The 20,082-nt window shown below is 37.8% G+C and overlaps 1 protein-coding gene across 2 annotated transcripts in view; it reads left to right on the top strand.

Moving 5' to 3' along the window:
- Positions 1 to 20,082, top strand: part of MYOM2 (myomesin 2) — a 79,661-nt gene that overhangs the window by 32,315 nt on the left and 27,264 nt on the right. The window contains exons 15-22 of one of the 2 annotated variants that reach the window (XM_063330348.1): positions 1,640 to 1,767; positions 4,746 to 4,929; positions 8,733 to 8,907; positions 10,279 to 10,400; positions 10,768 to 10,788; positions 12,187 to 12,374; positions 14,927 to 15,053; positions 19,426 to 19,604. In XM_063330348.1, the coding sequence (XP_063186418.1) occupies positions 1,640 to 1,767; positions 4,746 to 4,929; positions 8,733 to 8,907; positions 10,279 to 10,400; positions 10,768 to 10,788; positions 12,187 to 12,374; positions 14,927 to 15,053; positions 19,426 to 19,604 (1,124 nt within the window). The remainder of the gene's footprint in view (positions 1 to 1,639; positions 1,768 to 4,745; positions 4,930 to 8,732; positions 8,908 to 10,278; positions 10,401 to 10,767; positions 10,789 to 12,186; positions 12,375 to 14,926; positions 15,054 to 19,425; positions 19,605 to 20,082) is intronic. The other variant, XM_063330349.1, reaches the window with a different exon arrangement.

Below are 20,082 nucleotides of genomic sequence, written 5' to 3'. Positions count from 1 at the left end.
GCATAAACATGAATAATGATATTTAGATTCCTGTTACATTAATGCGCATACTTAATAAAGGAGTATGGATATCCAGACGCCATTTTTTATATAGATCGTTACTTCCATCTGCAAGATTGGATACCATTTCTGAAAAAGTGATCTCATAGATCACAAATGGATTTCCTTTTTAGTGCTGGTTGACCTTCCATTCTGAGAGAGCAGGCTGTGCCATCATGTTATATCATTACAAATTATGTCAGCTTTGGAGTTTTCAAGGATGTAAGAAAACATGTTAAGATCTAGTTATGTGAAACCAACTGGAAACCTTTTGACTTTATGCTGTGAAAGATTATTGTAATTTATTGACTGTATGTCAGCAATTTTGTCTAACCTCAGCTGATCCATGTGCCTTTCCTAAAGAAAAAAATTATTTGTAGGAAATCAAATATAGAAAGCATTGAGAGAAAATAAATTTTCTTTGGATATGTCAGTTTACTCTAAAAAAAGTCTGATTTTGTTTGGGGAAATATGCAGAATGAAATAATTTCAGTGTACATTTCAAGCCTGGTCGGTTCTACAGATGTTTATAAACTGTTAAAACAACACTACCATGATTGAGAGGTTATTGTTGAAACATTTTTCTCTTTTTTAATGACATATCCTGAGCATTTAGGAGATATATGATCCTTGCTAGCCTGAGAAGTGGCAAAATGTACCTTAAAAGAATAAAACTTTAATTTCTCTATTGCAAGCCATAAAAATAAAATATTTGTAGATGTCTGCTGAGTTACTATTTCTGATCCTTTACCAAGAGGAAGCTTCTTCAGAGCTGTGTAGCTATACCTGAAGAGGTCCATCATAGGTCCGAGCCTTTCCTATCTCGTGCTGTTTTACACCGATGTAATTCCTTGGATAGTGAACCCATCTCCTTCTCACACTGCAGTGGGTGAGAATGACCACAAAAGGCCAGGCTGAATTCCTCCCGCTGGCCCAGGGTAGGCGGGTCCTACCTCACATTCCTGCAGGGTGAGTGGGGAGAAGGGCTTGACCAGGCCACTCCAACTGATGGGGTCACCAGAGGGCTGGTGACGTATTTTTATGTCTCTGATCCACAGTTTTTAGAACTGCATTAAACTATACAGCTGGTAATACCATCATGTTACAGGGTACATTGCTAATAGGTTCTGTTTCTTTTTCTGCTCTCCACTGTGTTCTAAGCTGCTTTTCTCCTTACTGTACTTCCCTTCCAGATATCTTCTTCTAGTCTAATTTCTTGCAATAACACTTTAGACTTCTGTCTTTGATCAAAAAATATCTCTTGTTTGCATATAGCAAGTAGTTTTTTTCCAAGGCATTCTGCCCAGTAGATAAAAGTAATTCAAATGTGATCAAAGAAAAAAAGTGTGACAAATGCACAGGTTTTCAGGGGGCATATTTAACTTTTCCTGAAAAAGTAAATAACTAGCTTTTAATACTGATGCTTTATTTCTGAAAATTTAATCAAAGTGTGCAAGCGGACTGCACAGATGATATCGCAGCCCCTAATAGCTGAGCATTGCACTGCAGGGTGGGAGTGCAGAAAGATGAGCTGTAGCATGAGTACTGACCCAGGGGTTAATCTGCTGTTTAACACTCGCTACGTTTATTACTCTTCCAGGCGATATTCAGATTCCAAACCCTCCCACCAATGTACATGCTTCAGAAATCAGCAAAACATATGTTGTAATCAGCTGGGATCCACCTGTTCCCCGTGGCAGGGAGCCACTGACGTATTTCATTGAGAAGGTACTGTACCGTACAGTGGCATTTGGCTGTAGGGCATTTCATTCCTGTGTGCAATTACATTCAACTAATTTTTAGAACTGCAGCATGAACAATAAAACTAACGCTTTTGGAGATCTCACAGGATTTCGTAATGGGATGTTAGAAAAGCATGGACAATCAAATGTCTTATTACATGATTTAATGAGCTTTGAAATTCAAGGTCCGGGGAAAAGGATGTCCCTGTGCTGTTTGCTTACTGCTGTCTAAAGTGAGAACAAACTACATATTTCAGGTAGCAGTTTAATGGAAAGGAAACATTTTAGGCTTTCTTATCCTACGGACGAGACTGGAAGTTTGCAGTCTAACCGTACTAAAGGGAATCTTCTGGTAGTGCTGTGATAGAGCAAGGAATAAACAGTGACTCATAATTTGCTCCTCACTTTCCTTTTTGCAGGCTTACGGCACCCTTTGCTATACCCTGACATTTCCATTTTATCCCCTGTAAGGTCAAGAGAGAGGCAGGTGCCTGTCTCAGGTTCACTGCTCCCTGGTAGTCTTCATGGCTGCCTTCCTCTTCCCTTTGACTGGACATGGGACTTCTGTGATCACAGCAGGGGAGGTTTGTTCTTCTCCCACCTAGGCTACTAAAATGTGGATACATCTGTCCCCGAGCCAGGTGTCTAAATTAGGTATGTTGGATTACAGGCAGAGATCAAAGTCTTTCCTCTTTGCTACAAAGTTTCCCCATTACTTCAATAGGTAAATTGGGCGTCATACCTGACCTCTAAAACTCTTACATGCCAAGCTATACTTAGTTTTTATGAATTACGCCTCTGGCATATGCGCCCTCTTCATGTTCCACAAACACTAAAACTATCCATAAAGCTGCCACACATTCAATTTGCATCTTGAATATTGGGACAGCCCTTTTTCTCAGGCCCTTTTCATGCATTTTTTTTCGCTTTTCACATCTGTTCAGCCCATTCCTCCAAAGTTCATTTCACAGCCAATCATTCTGGTCGCATCACTCTTCTTTTTGCAGCCTTCATCTTGTCTTTTCCTTCTTAGTCACATCAAAATCTCCACTTCAAAAGCCCTTTACAGCCCATGTCTACATCCATTATCATCCATTACCTACTGGATGTTGAAACAATAGGTGTAAAGGGAATTCCAGTCACTAGTTAATTTTTTCAGCAAGCATGTCCATGTTTTCTCCCACTCTGCCTTTCACATTCAAGAAAAGTAATGAAAATTTCCGTGGAAATAAGTATCTTGTTTTCTTTCTATGCAATACAATATCATGTCTTCCCTGTAATTATTCCCAGTTTTATACACCTGCTCTTACCTACACATTTCAAGCATACTGACTTAAGGATTTTCAACGAGCTCTTGGCATGAAAATACCTAGTTGTTTCCAGAATATGCAGAAATAGGCCAGGTAAAAAGCTCAGATGTAGATGTCTATTGAGTGGACACCTACACCTGGTTAGTTGAATTTCTTTCTAAGTTTGAATCGTAAAATATATATATCTGCATGTTTTACAGAAATAGCTTTATATAGCTCCAGAAACAGAGTAGAGCAAAGACAATGATGAACAAAAAAGTCTTAATTAAATGCCAAACTTACTGAGGGAAAGTGAGAATGAGGACTAAACAGCTACTATTAGAAAAAAGTGTTCATTATACTAATGAATACCTGCATCTAAAATCTTTTTTACATATAAATAACTTATATGTATGAATAGCCCAGTCAGTTTGTAGGTGAATGTTTGTTTTTCTGCTTTCCATCTTCATCTGCTAGGTTAGAAAAGCGCAATTTCTAATAAATTTATCTCAAATAAAGAAGTCTCAGTCCTGAAGAATAAAAATGAATTTTTAAAGGCTTCAAGAACCACAAAATGGAAGCAAGTTCTCTGTGCGGCATATTCCCTCAAAAACAGATAAATCAAATCAAACTACAAAATAAAATGTGATGTTGATTCTTTCCTCTGTGAAAAAGAAATGCAACTATTAATGTTTTTCATGCAGAAAGGAAAAATATATGTCAAAATACAGTTTATTTCATATTTTCTATCTTTTTCTTATGAAGAAAATGGATATTTTTTTTTTCTGAGAACACTAGGTGGGTTCAGTATCTATGAAAAAGATTTTGATACGTGGGCTTCAGCTTATCTTTTTATGATTTAGCCTCAATATATACAGGGTAGTTTCCAAGCACTCATGAAACATTGTTCCTCCTCTAGGAAGCTCACAGACTCTCTGTTCCAAAATTTTATAAACATTTAGTTTGTATGCACCTTTCTGTGCTTGAAGGAAATTTTATTTAAGCCATTTACTGGGCACTTGGGTTTTACTAAAATTGCTGAAAGACTCCATGACTAATTTTTGTTTTGGGTCGACAGTTTATCTGTGGAACCTAATGGACAGCAGACTTCTCTCCGAGTGCCGGTTTGCTGGCTGTCTTCCATGGGCAGTTGTGATGGTGATTAGCTCAGCTTCCGCATTGAGAATATTCAAAAGTAATTATTTCATTTGATGAATGCTTTTAGGACGTGACCTTACCCAACAGAATACATAAAGATATAGTGATGAATAAAGTAACATTCCCCTCCCTCCCTTTCTGCAGAATTTGGATTAGGACTTGCTTGCTTTATACTGAACCTTTGGGTGTTCAAGTGAGTTTTGCAGGACGTGAGAGTAATTCTTCTGGGAGCAGTCACAGCTGACAGTCATGGCCCTACCTGAAGGCCAGCTGTATGTACAAGTGTGTATATATTGAAGCCTAGACAGGCAGGGAGACAGTGAGGTATTCAGACCTTTTTGTAGAGTAATTGAATGCATAAGCTATGAGAATTTGCATATGTTAAAGTAAGGCATTTGAGAATGATCCTTCTCCTTTAGCTTTTAAATAAATTCATGGCAGGATGCAATACAGCAATATGTTCTTTTTTTGACAGTTCACGGAAATGATTCACTTTTTTTTTTTTTTTATTTTTTAGTCCATGGTTGGCAGTGGAAGCTGGCAAAGAGTCAATGCACAGGTTGCAGTAAAATCTCCTCGCTATGCAGTGTTTGACCTTGCAGAAGGAAAATCATATGTTTTCCGAGTCTTGTCAGCAAACAAGCATGGCATCAGCGACCCATCTGAAATCACAGAACCTATTCAGCCACAAGATACCATTGGTAAGGCTTTAATTGTAAGGCATTAATATTAAATACAATCAATATTTTACAAAATGGAATAGACAACTCTCATTATTATTAATTAATATAATTACAATAATAGTAATCAAATTGATTTGTGTTCAATACTGTGAAGGATTTTAAAAAGTCCAAGATGCTAAATTTTAGAAACATTCCAAAATTTTCCTAATGATCACAAGTCTCCTTGCTGAGACCAACAATTGTTAAAAAGTTAAATTAAGTTTAGTTATTCGTTCTTCAGAGTGCTCTATTAATGTGACCTGTCAAAAAATAAGATAATACATGTTAATCGCTAACTTGGATAATTATATTGTCTGGCTCAGGTAATTATATACTACCTAATTCCCTACAGTTTCAGCTAGATAAGGTAGCCTTTCATTTCTTTCTTAGTGTTCCAAGTAGCAAATTACTGCTGGTGCAGATTTCCTGTGGCATGCAGATGAGCAGATTGCAGGGATAGGGGAAGATATATCTACATATTCAGTGGTAACTTTCCAAATGAAAATTAAGTATTTATCTTGGGGCTACATTCAAAAACACAAGGGGAAATTTAGGGAGCGATTATTCATCTTGTTGCTCAAATATTTGGTTTGCTTTTGCAGTTTTGTAAAGGTCACGCGTAACAGCCCCATGTATTGAAAGTTGTCACCTTAACAGCACGTATCTTACTAGTACAATTGCTAGAAATATTAGAAATATTAACAGTATCTGATATACCATAATTCACTAAATGTTGATATATATATCCTTCTTAATGTTTACCATAATTTAAAATATATAATCCATCACCTTTAGCTTGATCTGCATCTATACATGATGAAATAAAAACATCTTTTGCTTTTATGTATTCTTGATTTGATGTCTCATTAATACATGTAAATTATTTAAACCATTCAAAATTCCCCAAGGTAGGGGAGAAAAATACTGTATTTATTTCACTTACTACAGAAAATAGGCTATCCCTTAGGGGTTAATGCAAGATGTTTGGAATAAATCATAACTATAGTTGGAAGCAGAAAGCAGAAGATGCTATTTTAAAGAGAAACTGCATGAGTGTTTTCAGAGATGGTGCTTACCACCTGAGCTAAAATACATCACACACACATGGCTCCTTTTAGTTGTCTGCACATAGCATCATTTGACATTCCTGAGGGTAGCTAAAACAGCTTCATGGGGCTGGCAAACATTGCACAGGAATTATGGGTAGCTTTCTCTCTTCAGCAGAAACTAGAGGAGAGATGGTGTATCCTAAGCCATCCAAAACAACACCTAGTATGCAATTGAATTGAGTGGTAAAACAGTATTCAGTTTGAGATTAACAACTAAATTTAGGTGTTTCCGTGTAGACATCTGTGGGAGCTCTAGATGTCTCTGCTCTCACTCTGGCAATTAGAGCCTGGAGGATAAGTTGGCTGATATTGCTATAAGTTGCCCCATGGCATCCAGCTATTGAGTGTCTAATTGGGGTGAGATGAATCATTTTCAGGACTTTACCAACCACTGATCAGAGGCTTGGTTTAATTGGCCAAACAGACATATATTACCTTTTGAAATGCTTTCCGTTTGCCATTTCACAGAGTTGTATGTATGCAGTATCTCCTGAGTCGTATCTGCCAGCTCCATGAAGAATTCTCAGATGCTCTAAAATGGCACTAAATCAATTTGTTTGAGTAGATGAATTAAGCTCTAGGTCTTTGACTATAATGGGAGCTTAAGAATGTGTGCTTGTAGACACTTACACATAAAGTCCTAAATGTAGCTACCTTTATCTCAAAGTGAACCCATTTGATCTTACAGACTTACTGCATAAAGTACAATACTGTGTAATTATTATTTTTATTTTCAGATAGAAAGACTAAATGAAAGAAATATTGCTTTTCATTTGTTTCATGCTGCTTGTGGTTCTCTGAAATATATCAGTCTGAGGAAATTAAAATGCCTTCAATAGGCAAGTGCTGGATGCCTCAAACTATCATGAAAGGCTGAGACACTGCCTCAGTTCCTTATGTTATGAAAGCTCAGATACAGATTTTTATAGTGTACAGATTGTGTGTTGGCCCTTACAATATAAGGTTATTTTTTGCTACTTAGTTCTTGAAGTTTCTTGTTCTATTTATGCATATTCAAGGTGTTCAGATCAATGTAAACCAACAGTGAACTTCAGTTGCATGTAAAGTGAACTGTGTACTATCCTACATTGATAGAACTGTAGTCAACAGATTGAAGGAAGATTTATCCACTTCTGCTTGGTGCTGCCAATGTTAATCCCAGAATACTGCTTCCAGTTCTGTCTCCCTTAGTTTAGAAGGATGGATGTAGAGAAACTGGAGAAGTCCACTGGATGGCAACCAAGATGTCCAGAAGCCTAGAGGCTGTGACCTGTGAAGAGAGGTGGAGATAGCTGGGCTTGTTTCGTCTGATGATTTAGAAAGATGATGGTGCCGAACTGTTCTCAGCAATGCCAGATGACAAAAAAAGAGGCAACAGCCACAAATTGTAGTTTAGAAGGTTCAGTTTGGACATTACACTCTTAGTGAAAAATGTGTATATGCTGGAATAGGTTGTGCTGGAATAGGTTGTGCAGGGAAGCTGTGAAATCTCCAAGTTTTCAAGACTTGGACAAACCCGTGACTGACAATCCAGTTTGGTGTTGGTAATAATCCCACTCGGAGTGACAGGTTGGACTAGATGATCCTCAGAGATCCTTTCCAATCACCATTTCTATGCTTCCGTGAAATACATTTAGCTAAGTTTAGCTAAACACTTAGCATCCAAACATATGCTTAAAGTTGTCCTGAAAAGCTGGCCTTTTCTTGTCATTAGTTGACTGGTAGCATTTCTTAACTCTTACAGTATTATACCTTTACAGTTTATGTACATTTCTTTCTGATCCAGTAGTGCTACAGGGTTTATACATAAGCTTCTTATTTCATAGAATCATAGAATCGTTAGGGTTGGAAGGGACCTTAAAGATCATCTAGTTCCAAATCCCCTGCTGTGGGCAGGGACACCTCCCACTAGATCAGGTTGCTCAGAGTCCCGTCCAGCCTGGCCTTAAAAACGTCCAGGGATGGGGCTTCCACCACCTCTCTGGGCAACTTGTTCCGGTGTCTCACCAACCTCATGGTGAAGTACTTCTTCCTAACGTCCAATCTGAATCATCCCATCTCTAGATTTAATCCATTCCCTCTAGTTTTACTATTACCTGACATCTTAAAAAGTCCCTCACCAGCTTTCTCGTAGGCTCCCTTAAGATACTGGTAGGCCATTATGAGGTCTCCTCGGAGCCTTCTTTTCTCCAGACTGAACAACCCCAGCTCTCTCAGTCTGTCCTCATAGGAGGGGTGCTCCAGCCATCTGATCATCCTCGTGGCCCTTCTCTGGACATGTTCCAGCACATTTGAGAGAGAACTTTTGAGAGAGAACATTTTCATACCTGTATGCCTTTATCCACACTGATATTTGAAAATATGTTCTCCCATAACTCACTCAGAAATCCTATATAAAATCAGACAGGTAGGGAGCCTCATAGCATAGAGTAAGTTTACTCTAAGTAAACAAATATAAAAATAAATATATTTATACACACATATATAGAGGTATCCAGGCAAGTGAAACAAATATAGTAGAATAAATATCATATAGTAATATTAACATGGTAATAAAACAAGTCATAGCTGTATTCATTAAATAAGATAAAAGCATACAGTGTTGCATTTACCTCAATGTACTTTTATTTTTATGTATTTCATATTAGTACATGTTTTCTCTCTTTTTCTTAGTTGCCCCGTCTGCACCTGGTCGAGTAGTGGCCACAAGGAATACAAAAACATCAGTTGTAGTTCAATGGGATAAACCAAAACATGAAGAGGACTTGTATGGCTACTACATTGACTATTCTGTGGTGGGATCAAATCGCTGGGAACCTAGTAACCATAAACCTATTAAATATAACAGGTATTGACAATACTTCTGTATTTTGGGGGAGGTTTGAAAACTGTAAGGATAGTTTTAAGCCAGTTTACATGCTAAGCAATGGTGTTTTCATGGAAGGTGAAAGTTGAGTGAACGTGATGAACAGTCTGCAGCCTCTCAGAGTGAAGCTTTTCAGACTGCAGGGCAGACTTTCTCCCCTTGTCCTTTTTTTTTTTCCTCCAAAGAGCAGCATCTTCTGTCTATTCCATTTTGAGTTACAAAAACAGGTTCTAGAGACATGGTTCTGTATGTCATGGACATGAATAAGCATAAAATAGATGCCTTTCTTAAAGTCTGAATTATGCTATGGGGTAAACAGACCTGATGCACGTGAGGAAGATTATGGAAAAGAGAGGGAAGTCAAAAGCTTTCCAGAGTGTTTCCTCCTGGAGCCCATAGTCCATGGACATCAGGGCAAAAAGGCAGGACTTACTTACCTGCTACAAACATGGTAGGGAAAGTGCTTCCGCTGCTGACACTGCTGTGCAGGAAATACAAGCGTCCCATCCCAGAAACAGCAGGGCCTGTTACATCTGTGGGTAAAGGACAGAAGCTCCTGCTTCTACTCATCCCACTAACCTTGCCTATTTCTGATGCTTTCTTACTCCCTCCTGAAAATATCACACTTCATTATGAGATTCTTCAGGTAATTTCCTTTGTGACAATCAATCATGCTTACTTTTATTGGAATCACTCACCAAATGCAAAGTTTAGATGTGTAATTTATATTTTTTTATGGGCATATAACAAACACATTATATTGTTTAGTGTATTTTGTCAGTTATTAATTAATTTTGAGTGACATTGTATTCTCTTGAATCCTTTGATCAAGTAATCAAGGAATTTGATCAAAGAAAAAGTAGAGACTAATTCTTAGTCAAAGGGATTGAGACAGAACAAAAATAAGAAAAACATTTCATTTGTTCATATGTGAACATACCCTACAATAGGATAGTTCAGACTATACTATCTGCTACAATAATTACCTAGAACCTCAGATCAAAACTGAAAGCTATTTTTGATAATGACTATGAAAAAACAGTGAAAAATATAGTCCTTTCCCAGAATAGATTAGAATTTATCAAGCCAAAGTTCAGAGGGAACATATTATAGTTTATCTGACTTTACCTGGTAGATCAGCACTAGCAATTTAATGAGTACTGTCACTTTTGTTCCAGTGTCCCCTCCAATTATATTCTGCTGCATCACGTCATTGTGTTATGGTTTCCCTCTTGGAAATATTTTCCATTGTGAAGCTGAGCTTTCTTATTGTTGCCAAGATTTCAGTTTACAGCACAGAATGGTTCCTGTAAAATGTATACTAATACGTGATGCTATTTTTATTTAACCCAGGTTTGTTGTTCATGGTTTGGAAACTGGAGAGCAGTATGTCTTCCGTGTGAAAGCTGTGAATGCTGTAGGATTCAGTGAAAACTCACAGGAGTCGGAGGCTATAACAGTACAGGCGGCCCTTAGTGAGTATGATTCTATGCAACTCTGCTTCTTGTTTCTTGAATGAGTTACATATTTTCAGCAATCAACTCCTTGGTCTCATTTGCTATAGAGGTACGTTTTGCTGGATAATTATTTAGAACAAAAAGTACGCATATCTGAGCTACTATGGTCCAATTTTAATTTCTGCACAGTTTCAGTTTCATACTGAAAAAATTAAAATAGAACACCTTTCCCCCACCTGAATGGCCCTCCACCTCTTGGAGAGGAAGATCAAGAGGCATACTTGTCAGAAATAATCCTCTAAAAGATTTATGATTCAGAATGGCTATTGGAAGATAAATTTGGATGAGATGTTACTGATAAACTTACTCTATTTGATTTTTTTAGGACAGAGCGTGTCTCATATGGGTAGGTGATGCACAAACACTTTCACATCTGTCACCCCTGTGTTGTAAATGCACTTGCACCTTTTATTTTATCACTGTGTGTTTGAAGATGAGGGTTGCATGGTTTATGTCACCAAACACAGAGCACATGGGTCTGACACACACTTATGGGATGTGGATTATCCATTTCAGTAACCTTAACAGGAATTTGACAGGACTGTTTATAAGTAACTTACATTAGCATGGACAGAATCTTTCTGCAGTATTATTTTAAGGGCATTTACAAGAATTTGCTATTGTCGGTCTTATTTACCAAGAAGTGGTAATAATTGCAAAGGCCATGTTTTATGCTCTCTGAGTATAACACCACAGAACAAAAGGCCAATTCTACTGGTCACTGTCTGTTTTCATGATGATCACTAGTAAACCTACAAGATCAGGGCCTCTGCTAACACATTCTCTTCTGAATAAGGTAAGTCATATCCTCTCAAGTTATACTGGTAATTCATCTGAAAATATCAGATGAGCTTTAGGGACAGAAGCTTAACCTACATTGGCTGTAGCACAACAGTGTCAAGAGAGGAATATTTTTGGGCAAACTACCATACATGGATGGCAAATACAAAAGAGTGTTTGCTAGAAATGGTGTTTGCTAGTAGTAGGGGTGTAAAAAGCTCAGGAAAACAGTTTTCTTCATCTCTAGGAAGATGCCTGGGTGACATTTCTGCTTTTGCTACAGATGGTAGTAAACTCACACAGGTAAACTCATGAAGGAAATGTCTTCTCTAGCTCAACATAGCTAGTGAACATCTAAAGATTTTCCTTACAGGGCAGGAAGCCCTCTCAGTCTGAAGCAGGCATAGAATATGGGGATAGGAGGGCAAAGCCGTGAAGGCCATAGATCAGAAAGTCATATGACTTCATTTCATTCAAGTTCCTAGCCTTCTTTTATTTATTTTATTTTATTTTATTTTATTTTATTTTATTTTATTTTATTTTATTTTATTTTATTTTATTTTATTTTTCTTATTGGGTGATTCTTACTGTATTCCGAAACTACTTGAGCAGCTTATTTGGTTCTTAGCAGGAAAAAATCTTCTGATCCATTTCAATTTTCTAGCTTAATATTTTGTCTGGAGACAATTTTGCTGGCATTAGCATTTCCATACCAAAGATCATCTGTTCCTTCTTGCTACTTCCTGAGATGGCAGCACATTAGGCAGATGTTTCAAAAGCTTCCAAGTTTATGTTTGGAGATAAAATTAATGTTGATTAGCAGTTTATAACTACTTTGTTACTGATATGCAACTGGTAGCAGTCAGCTGCAGAAAACAAAAGCAATACAAAAAAAGCTAAACAGCTTGTACACTGCAGTGTTTTAGACTCCGTCCTAACTCTCAGGATGCTTATTTCCTTATAGCTTGTCCATCATATCCTCATGGTATCACACTTCTGAACTGTGATGGTCATTCAATGACCCTTGGCTGGAAGGCACCAAGGTTCAGTGGAGGTTCACCAATCCTTGGTTATTATCTGGATAAACGGGAAGCTAACCATCAAAACTGGAATGAAGTCAATTCTTCCCTTATTACGCGGACGATTTATACGGTTGGTACTTTTTAATCCTTATCTTTCTGTAGTTGACTTGCAGTATTTCTCTGTTTTTGGCAGAGTTCTACTTCCTTGTAGAGAAATTTTTTAAATACTTAGTACAACAAAAATAAGCCCTGCCATTGTGTATTTTGGAGTGCAACAAGTCTAAAAACTGGGGTAGATAATCAGTGCCATTCTCTGCTATGAATTTCTAAGACCAATAACGCCATTCAGATGAGGAAACTTTTGAATAAAAAGTTGTGAAACACATTTTTCACAAAGAACAAGATGAGCTATAAAATGCTTCATAAACTATATTCATTAATGAGCACTATATGTATCACCACCGTAATAACATGCAGGGAAAGGATGGGAGCATTTAGCAGGACAGATGACCGTGCTGTCTGTAGAACTGGAGACTTGTAAATGAAATGGAGATGAGCTGAGAACAAATGTAACTGTCCCTGCTCTTACTCTCAAAATCTGCTTTCAGCTGTAAAGGGAAGTATATTAATAAACCTAGCATTATGCCTCATCACCTCCTTTCCAGGGTATCAGAGTGACAATTCTAGTTTTGAAATAAATTGTGTCTGGTTGTGCTTACAATGTATTCAATGTATCTTAAAAGAAGAAAATTTTGATGTGAACTTCCATGAGGAAAGGTTAGGAAGACAAGATACAGCAAGTAATTAATCAATCTGACACTTGTTAAATTAAGTTAAACAGTCAGATTTTATTCCCAAATACTTAAAATGATTTCTGCAGGTCAGCAACTTTCCTATAAACTTCAGGGCAGAAGTAAGTCATTAGCAGATATTTGACACTAAAGTAGAAAATAATGCTGCAGATGAGCTCAGGGAGAACGTGTCGTGCACAGAAGGCAGCCAATAACACTCAGGTTTATGTATCCTTGTGAGTGAGTTTATAACCGGCATCTCTGACACAGCAGATGGAGCATGGATGTTAAGAAATAAAAAAGGGCGGGTAAGATAGGCATGGAAGGGCAATACTAAGCAATGCTTTACAGATATTTTCATTTTTTCATGCATTTGTAAACAAATGAGTAATGTAAATTAGGGGAAATCATTCAGAGTTTAATTAATTGGATATTTAAGTCTCAGTCCTGCCAGTAACCGTATTTATGCCTGAAGGTGCATCTTCGTACATCAGTTTGAATGACTGGAATCTGAAATACTGATGGGAAATAAAAGCAAGACAGCTTTTAGTAGCACAGAATATTTGATGACATACTGCAAGCAGAAAGGCCTGAGATATACAGTACAGCAGTGGGAAATCAGTGAAGGTTTAATCCTCTCTGATTAAATAATTCTATGGGAGCTCCACAAATATTCTTTCCCTTAATAACCTGGGATTTCAAAACCAATTTTACAGGCTGAGCTGTTATTCTTTCTTGTGAATCACCCTATATAGCTCTCTATCTTCAGGAAATTCCACCTAAATTGTGTTAGTGCCTGACTTTTCCTAACTTACCTTGCTTACTCTGATCTTGTATTTGGTGCTACTCCATCACGTTTGTTACCATCTCATCACATGTTTGTTACCATTAAAAAAATCACACCAAAATCTTTTTTTATCTCACATTTTCCCAGAGAATATAGTTATAGTTTATTTATTAAAGAAAATCTCAAACTGATCACTGTCTCCACTAGAATACTACCGTCAGCTGCCTTTTTCTCTTGAGACATATGATTAAAAATAACTTTGGGAAAATTATTCAGAGGACTGAGGTGTAGAAGACTTGTTAATTGTATTTAGGTGGTTTGGAAGAGGAAGAATGGAAGAGGGCTGCTACCGTGAGGTGCTCAGGTTGTCAAGAAGCTCATACTTATAGCTGGTCTACCTTGACCTCAAAATCTGAGATAGTCACGCGGTGATGGACTCATTAAATAAGTCAGGGTTCATCTACCAGGGACTTCTGCAGAGGTACAGCACGGATTCTGGTCATTCCATTTCCAGTGCTTACTTCCTCACTTTGTAATGGTAGGTAATATTATGAGAAAGAAGCATACAAGCCAGGAAAAATTACCGGGAGAACCTTTCCCAGAGCTATACCAGCACACTCTGAAACTAATTGGATTGGAATTTCCTTTAGTTTCCTGTTGTTTTCCCTTCTTTCCTGGTCAGTGCACTATGACCTCTTCAGGGGAAACACCATTCGAACTCTTGCTTAAGTGAACGGCTTATGAATAGCTATTCGTAAGCAATGCAAGAAGGTATTTCATGTTAGAACACTCACCTGTAAGTATCTGCTAGTGCTCATTCACTGAGTGGGTTCCCTGGGCCTCTGCTCTAACCTTTTACAGCATCTCAAGCCAATATATAGGGTGCCGTTATTCCTAGGAGGATGTGGCTGAAACATGGAAGTACAATCAGTGTGTTTGGTTTAAGGGTAAAATCTTCAAATTCGATCCTTCCAGTACTACAGCACAGCATTAAGGCCTAATAATCAATTAATCAAGGTCAGAATGCTTATTTTTAAGTATTTAATTCATTAAAAGAATATAAATCATGGCTTTTGATATATTGAATTATTTTCTCAAAAAAAGGTAGAGGATTTGACAGAAGATGCCTTCTATGAATTCAAAGTTGCTGCTGCAAATCTGGTTGGAATAGGTCAGCCTTCAGATCCCAGTGAGCATTTCAAGTGTAAAGCCTGGACTATGCCAGAACCTGGTAAGTCTATTACTTCCTTGTGAATTTCAATTCAGTATAAACTCCTTAAAGCACAGTCAGTGCAATGTTCCAGTCAAACTCTCCTGGATGTCTTTTGGTTAATTTATGCCATATTACCGGTTGAGACTGCCATTGCTTCCCAGATCTCCTGTTAAAAGCTACCTCCACATCCCCACCAGTGACACTGAATGTCCTGGGAAGTGGGTGGCCTGTACCTAGCTTGCTGAGTGCCTCCTCCTTTCACTGCCTGCATCAGCTCAGAGCAGAAAGTCTTCAGCCTTTAGTCTGTGTTTTTGTCTCTATCAGCTCTTCACCCCCAGCCCTACAAGCCCCACTTCACACTCACCACCTGTACAACATATAGGCTTCTCTGCACCATTGTTGCAGTCTATTAAGAATATTCATGGAGTTTCGGATTCCAAAACTGTGGGCTTTGGTCATAAATAAGACACGACGGGGGCCTGTTTCTTGGCAGAGACAAGTAGCACAGCATAGCTCACACTTTGCAGCTTAAGTCTCCCAGTCTCAGCTACTGTGCCCTTATTCATGTGTTTCCCCTGGATGGTACCTAGGTGTTACCTGAGAGATAATTATTAGCCAGGTGCTAGAACAAATGTGCAAATAAAAACACAGTAGGAATGGCTGCGTGCTAGCACTCAAACCTGTGTTTACGTTGTCTGTCGTTTAGCAGTGTAGACATAACTGAAGACTGTTAATTGCAATGCTAACTCTGTCAAAAATTTCAAATAAGAAGTACTGTGAATCCAGGACCCCCTGCAAAAGAAAGTTAAACTTCAGTCTACCTCATGTAAGCATATAAATTTGTGCCTAAATGTTAGACTTGTAGGGAATTGGTTCCCCTCAGTAATGCTCGAGTTCTGTAAATGATCTATGAAAGGGTTTTTGAAGGCCCGTCTTCCTGTTCTATAACACCCTCACTCACACCAAGCAACACTTTTGCTGAAGCTATTTCTGATGTCTGATACTGATTTGCCTAAACAAAGGGTGTCACAGTACAGCCCATAATGAAAACACAGGCACCTATCACTTTAATATATTTCTACCTTTTTTTCCCCCAAAAGTTGTAAAATACTGCTGTGTTGTTAAATTCTATTTATGATATTGAATTTTGGTATGCAATTCAGGATCCATTCTAATACTTGTTTATGTCATCAGGAGCTGTCTGACACCTATAGACATCTGTTTCGTGCCTAAATGTTCACGCAGTTATTTTCTCAGTAAAGAAAAAGAATAATCCATCCCCTAAATCTGATTTTGTAAAACTATTAGAATTTTCAGTGACTTCAAAAAGGTATAATTAGCATAAGGGGGCAAGAAAATTTCAGTTTTCTTTTCTACGTTATAAATAAAAAGTAATTATTGCCCGGAACAAGAAAAAATTCAGTAAGATCATGGAATCATTCACTAGGAAAGACTCTCCAATGTCATCTAATTTAACTGCTTGCCCACATGCAGGATCAACTATACCTGTCTCATTGACAGAGGCTTGTCTAATCCATCCTTTAAGACTTCTACCTGTAAGAAAGTCCAGTTTCTTTGGATAGGATCTACTCCTAATCTTACAATGCTTACAGTTTAAAAGTTTTCCTAATATTCCTGAATCTTCCTTCCTGCAATTTAAGCCTGTTTGCTTCTTATCCTATCCACCAAAGACACAAAGAAGAGATTATTATTTTCCTCTTTGCAACAGCTTTTCTATGTGTTCAAAGACTTTATCAGACCCCTTGTTTTCCCCTCAAGTTGACAAAAGCCAGTTCAAGCAACCTTTCTCCATAGATCATGTATTCCCTATCTCTAAATAAACATTTTTTTTGCTATTCTTTGAATTTTTCATAGTTGGTTGATGTCTGTCTTGAATGGCAACACACAAACTGGGGACAGTATTTCAAATAAAGTTTTTTCAATGCTGAGCAGAGAAATGGTAACTCCGCATCTCCTACAATTATTTGCCTGCTTACAAATACCCTTCTATTTGTCTTTTAAAAAAAAAAAATTACACTGTTATGCTAAGTTCCAAGTTTACTTCTTTTTAATGCCCAGATTCTTTTCTGAAAAACTGCTTGTCAGAGTTGTTCTCCATGCTTTCTAGCTAAATTCCTCTGAGTTCATCAATCTTAGCTTCTTGATTCAATGACATGGCAAAGCTGTCAATAACATAATGTTTAATCCCCTGACCTTAACTCCCTTTATGTTAATTACATTTTCTTGTCATTTTGTAATATTTAGTATAAATGCATCGTTGGTGGAACAACTATTTTCCTTAATCAAAGGATCTGTGATTTATACTCTCTACAGTGTTTTCAAGCCTAGTGTGTAAACATGTGAAGATTATCCTTCATTTTAAATGATATATAAAGAAATAAAATAAAAGGCACTTTCAGGAAATGAAGAGAGTGAAATTTCCATTTTCATAATGAACAACCTGACCTTTCTACTTCTTGGCTGATTACATTGTTCTCATTATGAAACTAGTTGAACAGGGTATTGCATTCTTGCTGCTTAAAAAAACCCACCACAAACAAACGATCCCCTCATCCCCTCCAATCGCCAAACCTGTTAAAATATTTCACAAGTCTTTTTTAGAATAAGTTTTTAAGCAATGGCTTAGCAATAATGAAAAGAAATAATTGAGATTTAAGACTGGGAGAAAGAGGCTGACCCTCTTTCCTGTCTTACTAAAGATACTGAAGACAAATGTAATGTGACTGCAATATATTCCCAGTGTCAATGAAATATTCTTCCACCTTTTGATATGGAAGGCAGGTTTCCTGAGAAAGGCCAAAACCCCTTGCAAGATTTCCAGTGTGAGTGATGGATTCCTTGCCCAGAGCCCATAATTATTTTATCCTTCTGCAGAACTCTAGTCTTAGGTATCTCTGTGAGCCTCTGTGAGTTAGCAATGATAGCTAATGAATTATTTTACACGACTTTAGAAAGATGAAATGTCTGTGGTCTCAGAATCCTCAGAATAGAACATACTTCATTACACATTTTCTTCTACTGTCTAGATTTCTAGCAGGTGCATCTGCCAGTGGAATTTTAATTATCTGTGGATATATAGATGTCTAGGTTGGGATTTTTAAAGAGCCCTGAGAGAAAGCTTTGGGCTCCTTGAAAATTGCGGTCTTTCCATGAGAAATCTGCTATTTATCCTCATAAGATCTGCAACAAGTACTTATATGTTTCTTTTCTGAAATGTGCTTATCCACTATGGTGAAACACGTTTCTACTGTTTTTTGCTGCATATTTGGTGAATCTCATCCTTCACAAGTTTCATGTTCATTCATCACTGATTAACATCATGTAGGCTGGAATGGCAATCAGTCAGGTTTATTTGTAAGGTTTTTCTACTTTTCTTTGTTTTAAATGGTGATATGTGTTGCAGGGAAAAGTTGTATCTTGAATTGGGCCAAACTGACGCACTGAGAAAATCCCTAAGACTCAGGTACTTTCAGGTTTCCTTACTCTGAATTAAATGCACAAGAAGCAAGCTTCCAGCTACGTTATTTGGCTGAATATCAGTATTGTATCATTTGTGTTTTCACCATGGTAGGAAACCAATATGATTATGCCTTTATAGTCTAGGTATAAATAAATATCAAGAGTGTAGTAAAAAATAAATGCTACAAGGTAAACTGAGTGGCACCAGAACAGTTAAGTGAAGGAGAAGGAAAGTGCAGTAGGGAGAACATAAACTGACGGCTGCAAAGGTATGAATTCTCACTTATTCATAGAACATTGGTTTTTGGCACAAATAGTTCTCCTGACAGATATCCTCTTGGGAAGTTCTTCTTGGCTATCCACTTGGTTGTCCACTTCACAATGAAAGATTCTTCTGTCAGGGAACAAGAAGCCTGATCCAAAATCCACTGGTGCCAGTGTGTTTTAGATTAGTCTGAAAGATCAAGGTTCATCTATAGCAACAAAAAATAAAAATTCTGATGCTAAATTATGAATCCGAGTCAGGCTCAGCCAAGCAACTTTGATGCGGGCCTGGTGAATTAAATAACAAGAAACCTCTGTTACTTGTTGGAAAATTTCAAACTACATGGATTTTCCACATGAATAGCTTTCCTTTAGAATGGATTTACTGAGATCTAGCTGAGAATGCACGCTTCAGAATACTACAGAATACTAACGTCAGTCACTGCATAAAGCAACTATTGCTGTATACAGCCATGAGGGGAAAATGACCCGAATACCACATATACCAGGTTTATTTTAAAGGATGAGGTTTTTGAAAGCAAACACAGTCAAAACAAAATGAAAGTGGTGCATTTCAATCTCTACAGGGCCGGTTTGCAAAACTTTATTTTGTTGAAATGGACTTCCGATATTTAAATTATTTTAGGTCCTGCCTATGATCTCACAATTTGTGAAGTTAGAAATACATCACTGGTTCTTCTGTGGAAAGCTCCTGTGTATGAAGGCAAAAGCCCTATTACAGGGTATTTAGTGGACTATAAGGAAGTAGATACAGAAGACTGGATCACTGCTAATGAAAAACCTACTTCAAAGCGCTATTTTAAGGTAACATTTTCCTTAGTTAGTGTTAATTTAAAGCCAAGTTCTAAAAACGTCTGGTTGAGTACAACAAAGATGTGTATTTGAACTTGAGCTTCTGCTAATATCTTCATATTCTTCGAATATTCATATTCTTCTGCTAATATCTTCATGCCTGTACTCGGCACTGGTGAGGCCCCACCTCGAGTACTGCGTTCAGTTTTGGGCCCCTCGCTACAGGAGGGACATTGAGGTGTTGGAGCGTGTCCAGAGAAGGGCTACAAAGCTGGTGAGGGGCCTGGAGGACAAACCTTATGAGGAACGACTGAGGGAGCTGGGGTTGTTTAGCCTGGAGAAGAGGAGGCTGAGGGGAGACCTTATCACCCTCTACAACTACCTGAAAGGAGGTTGTAGAGAGATGGGGGCTGACCTCTTCTCCCTGGTGACAAGTGATAGGACGAGGGGAAACGGGTTCAAGTTACGTCAGGGGAGGTTTAGATTAGAT

The sequence above is a fragment of the Chroicocephalus ridibundus genome, chromosome 3 (assembly GCF_963924245.1).
Source record: "Chroicocephalus ridibundus chromosome 3, bChrRid1.1, whole genome shotgun sequence".
Taxonomy (NCBI): Eukaryota; Metazoa; Chordata; class Aves; order Charadriiformes; family Laridae; genus Chroicocephalus; species Chroicocephalus ridibundus.
This window is presented reverse-complemented; position numbering and strand designations above follow the sequence as displayed.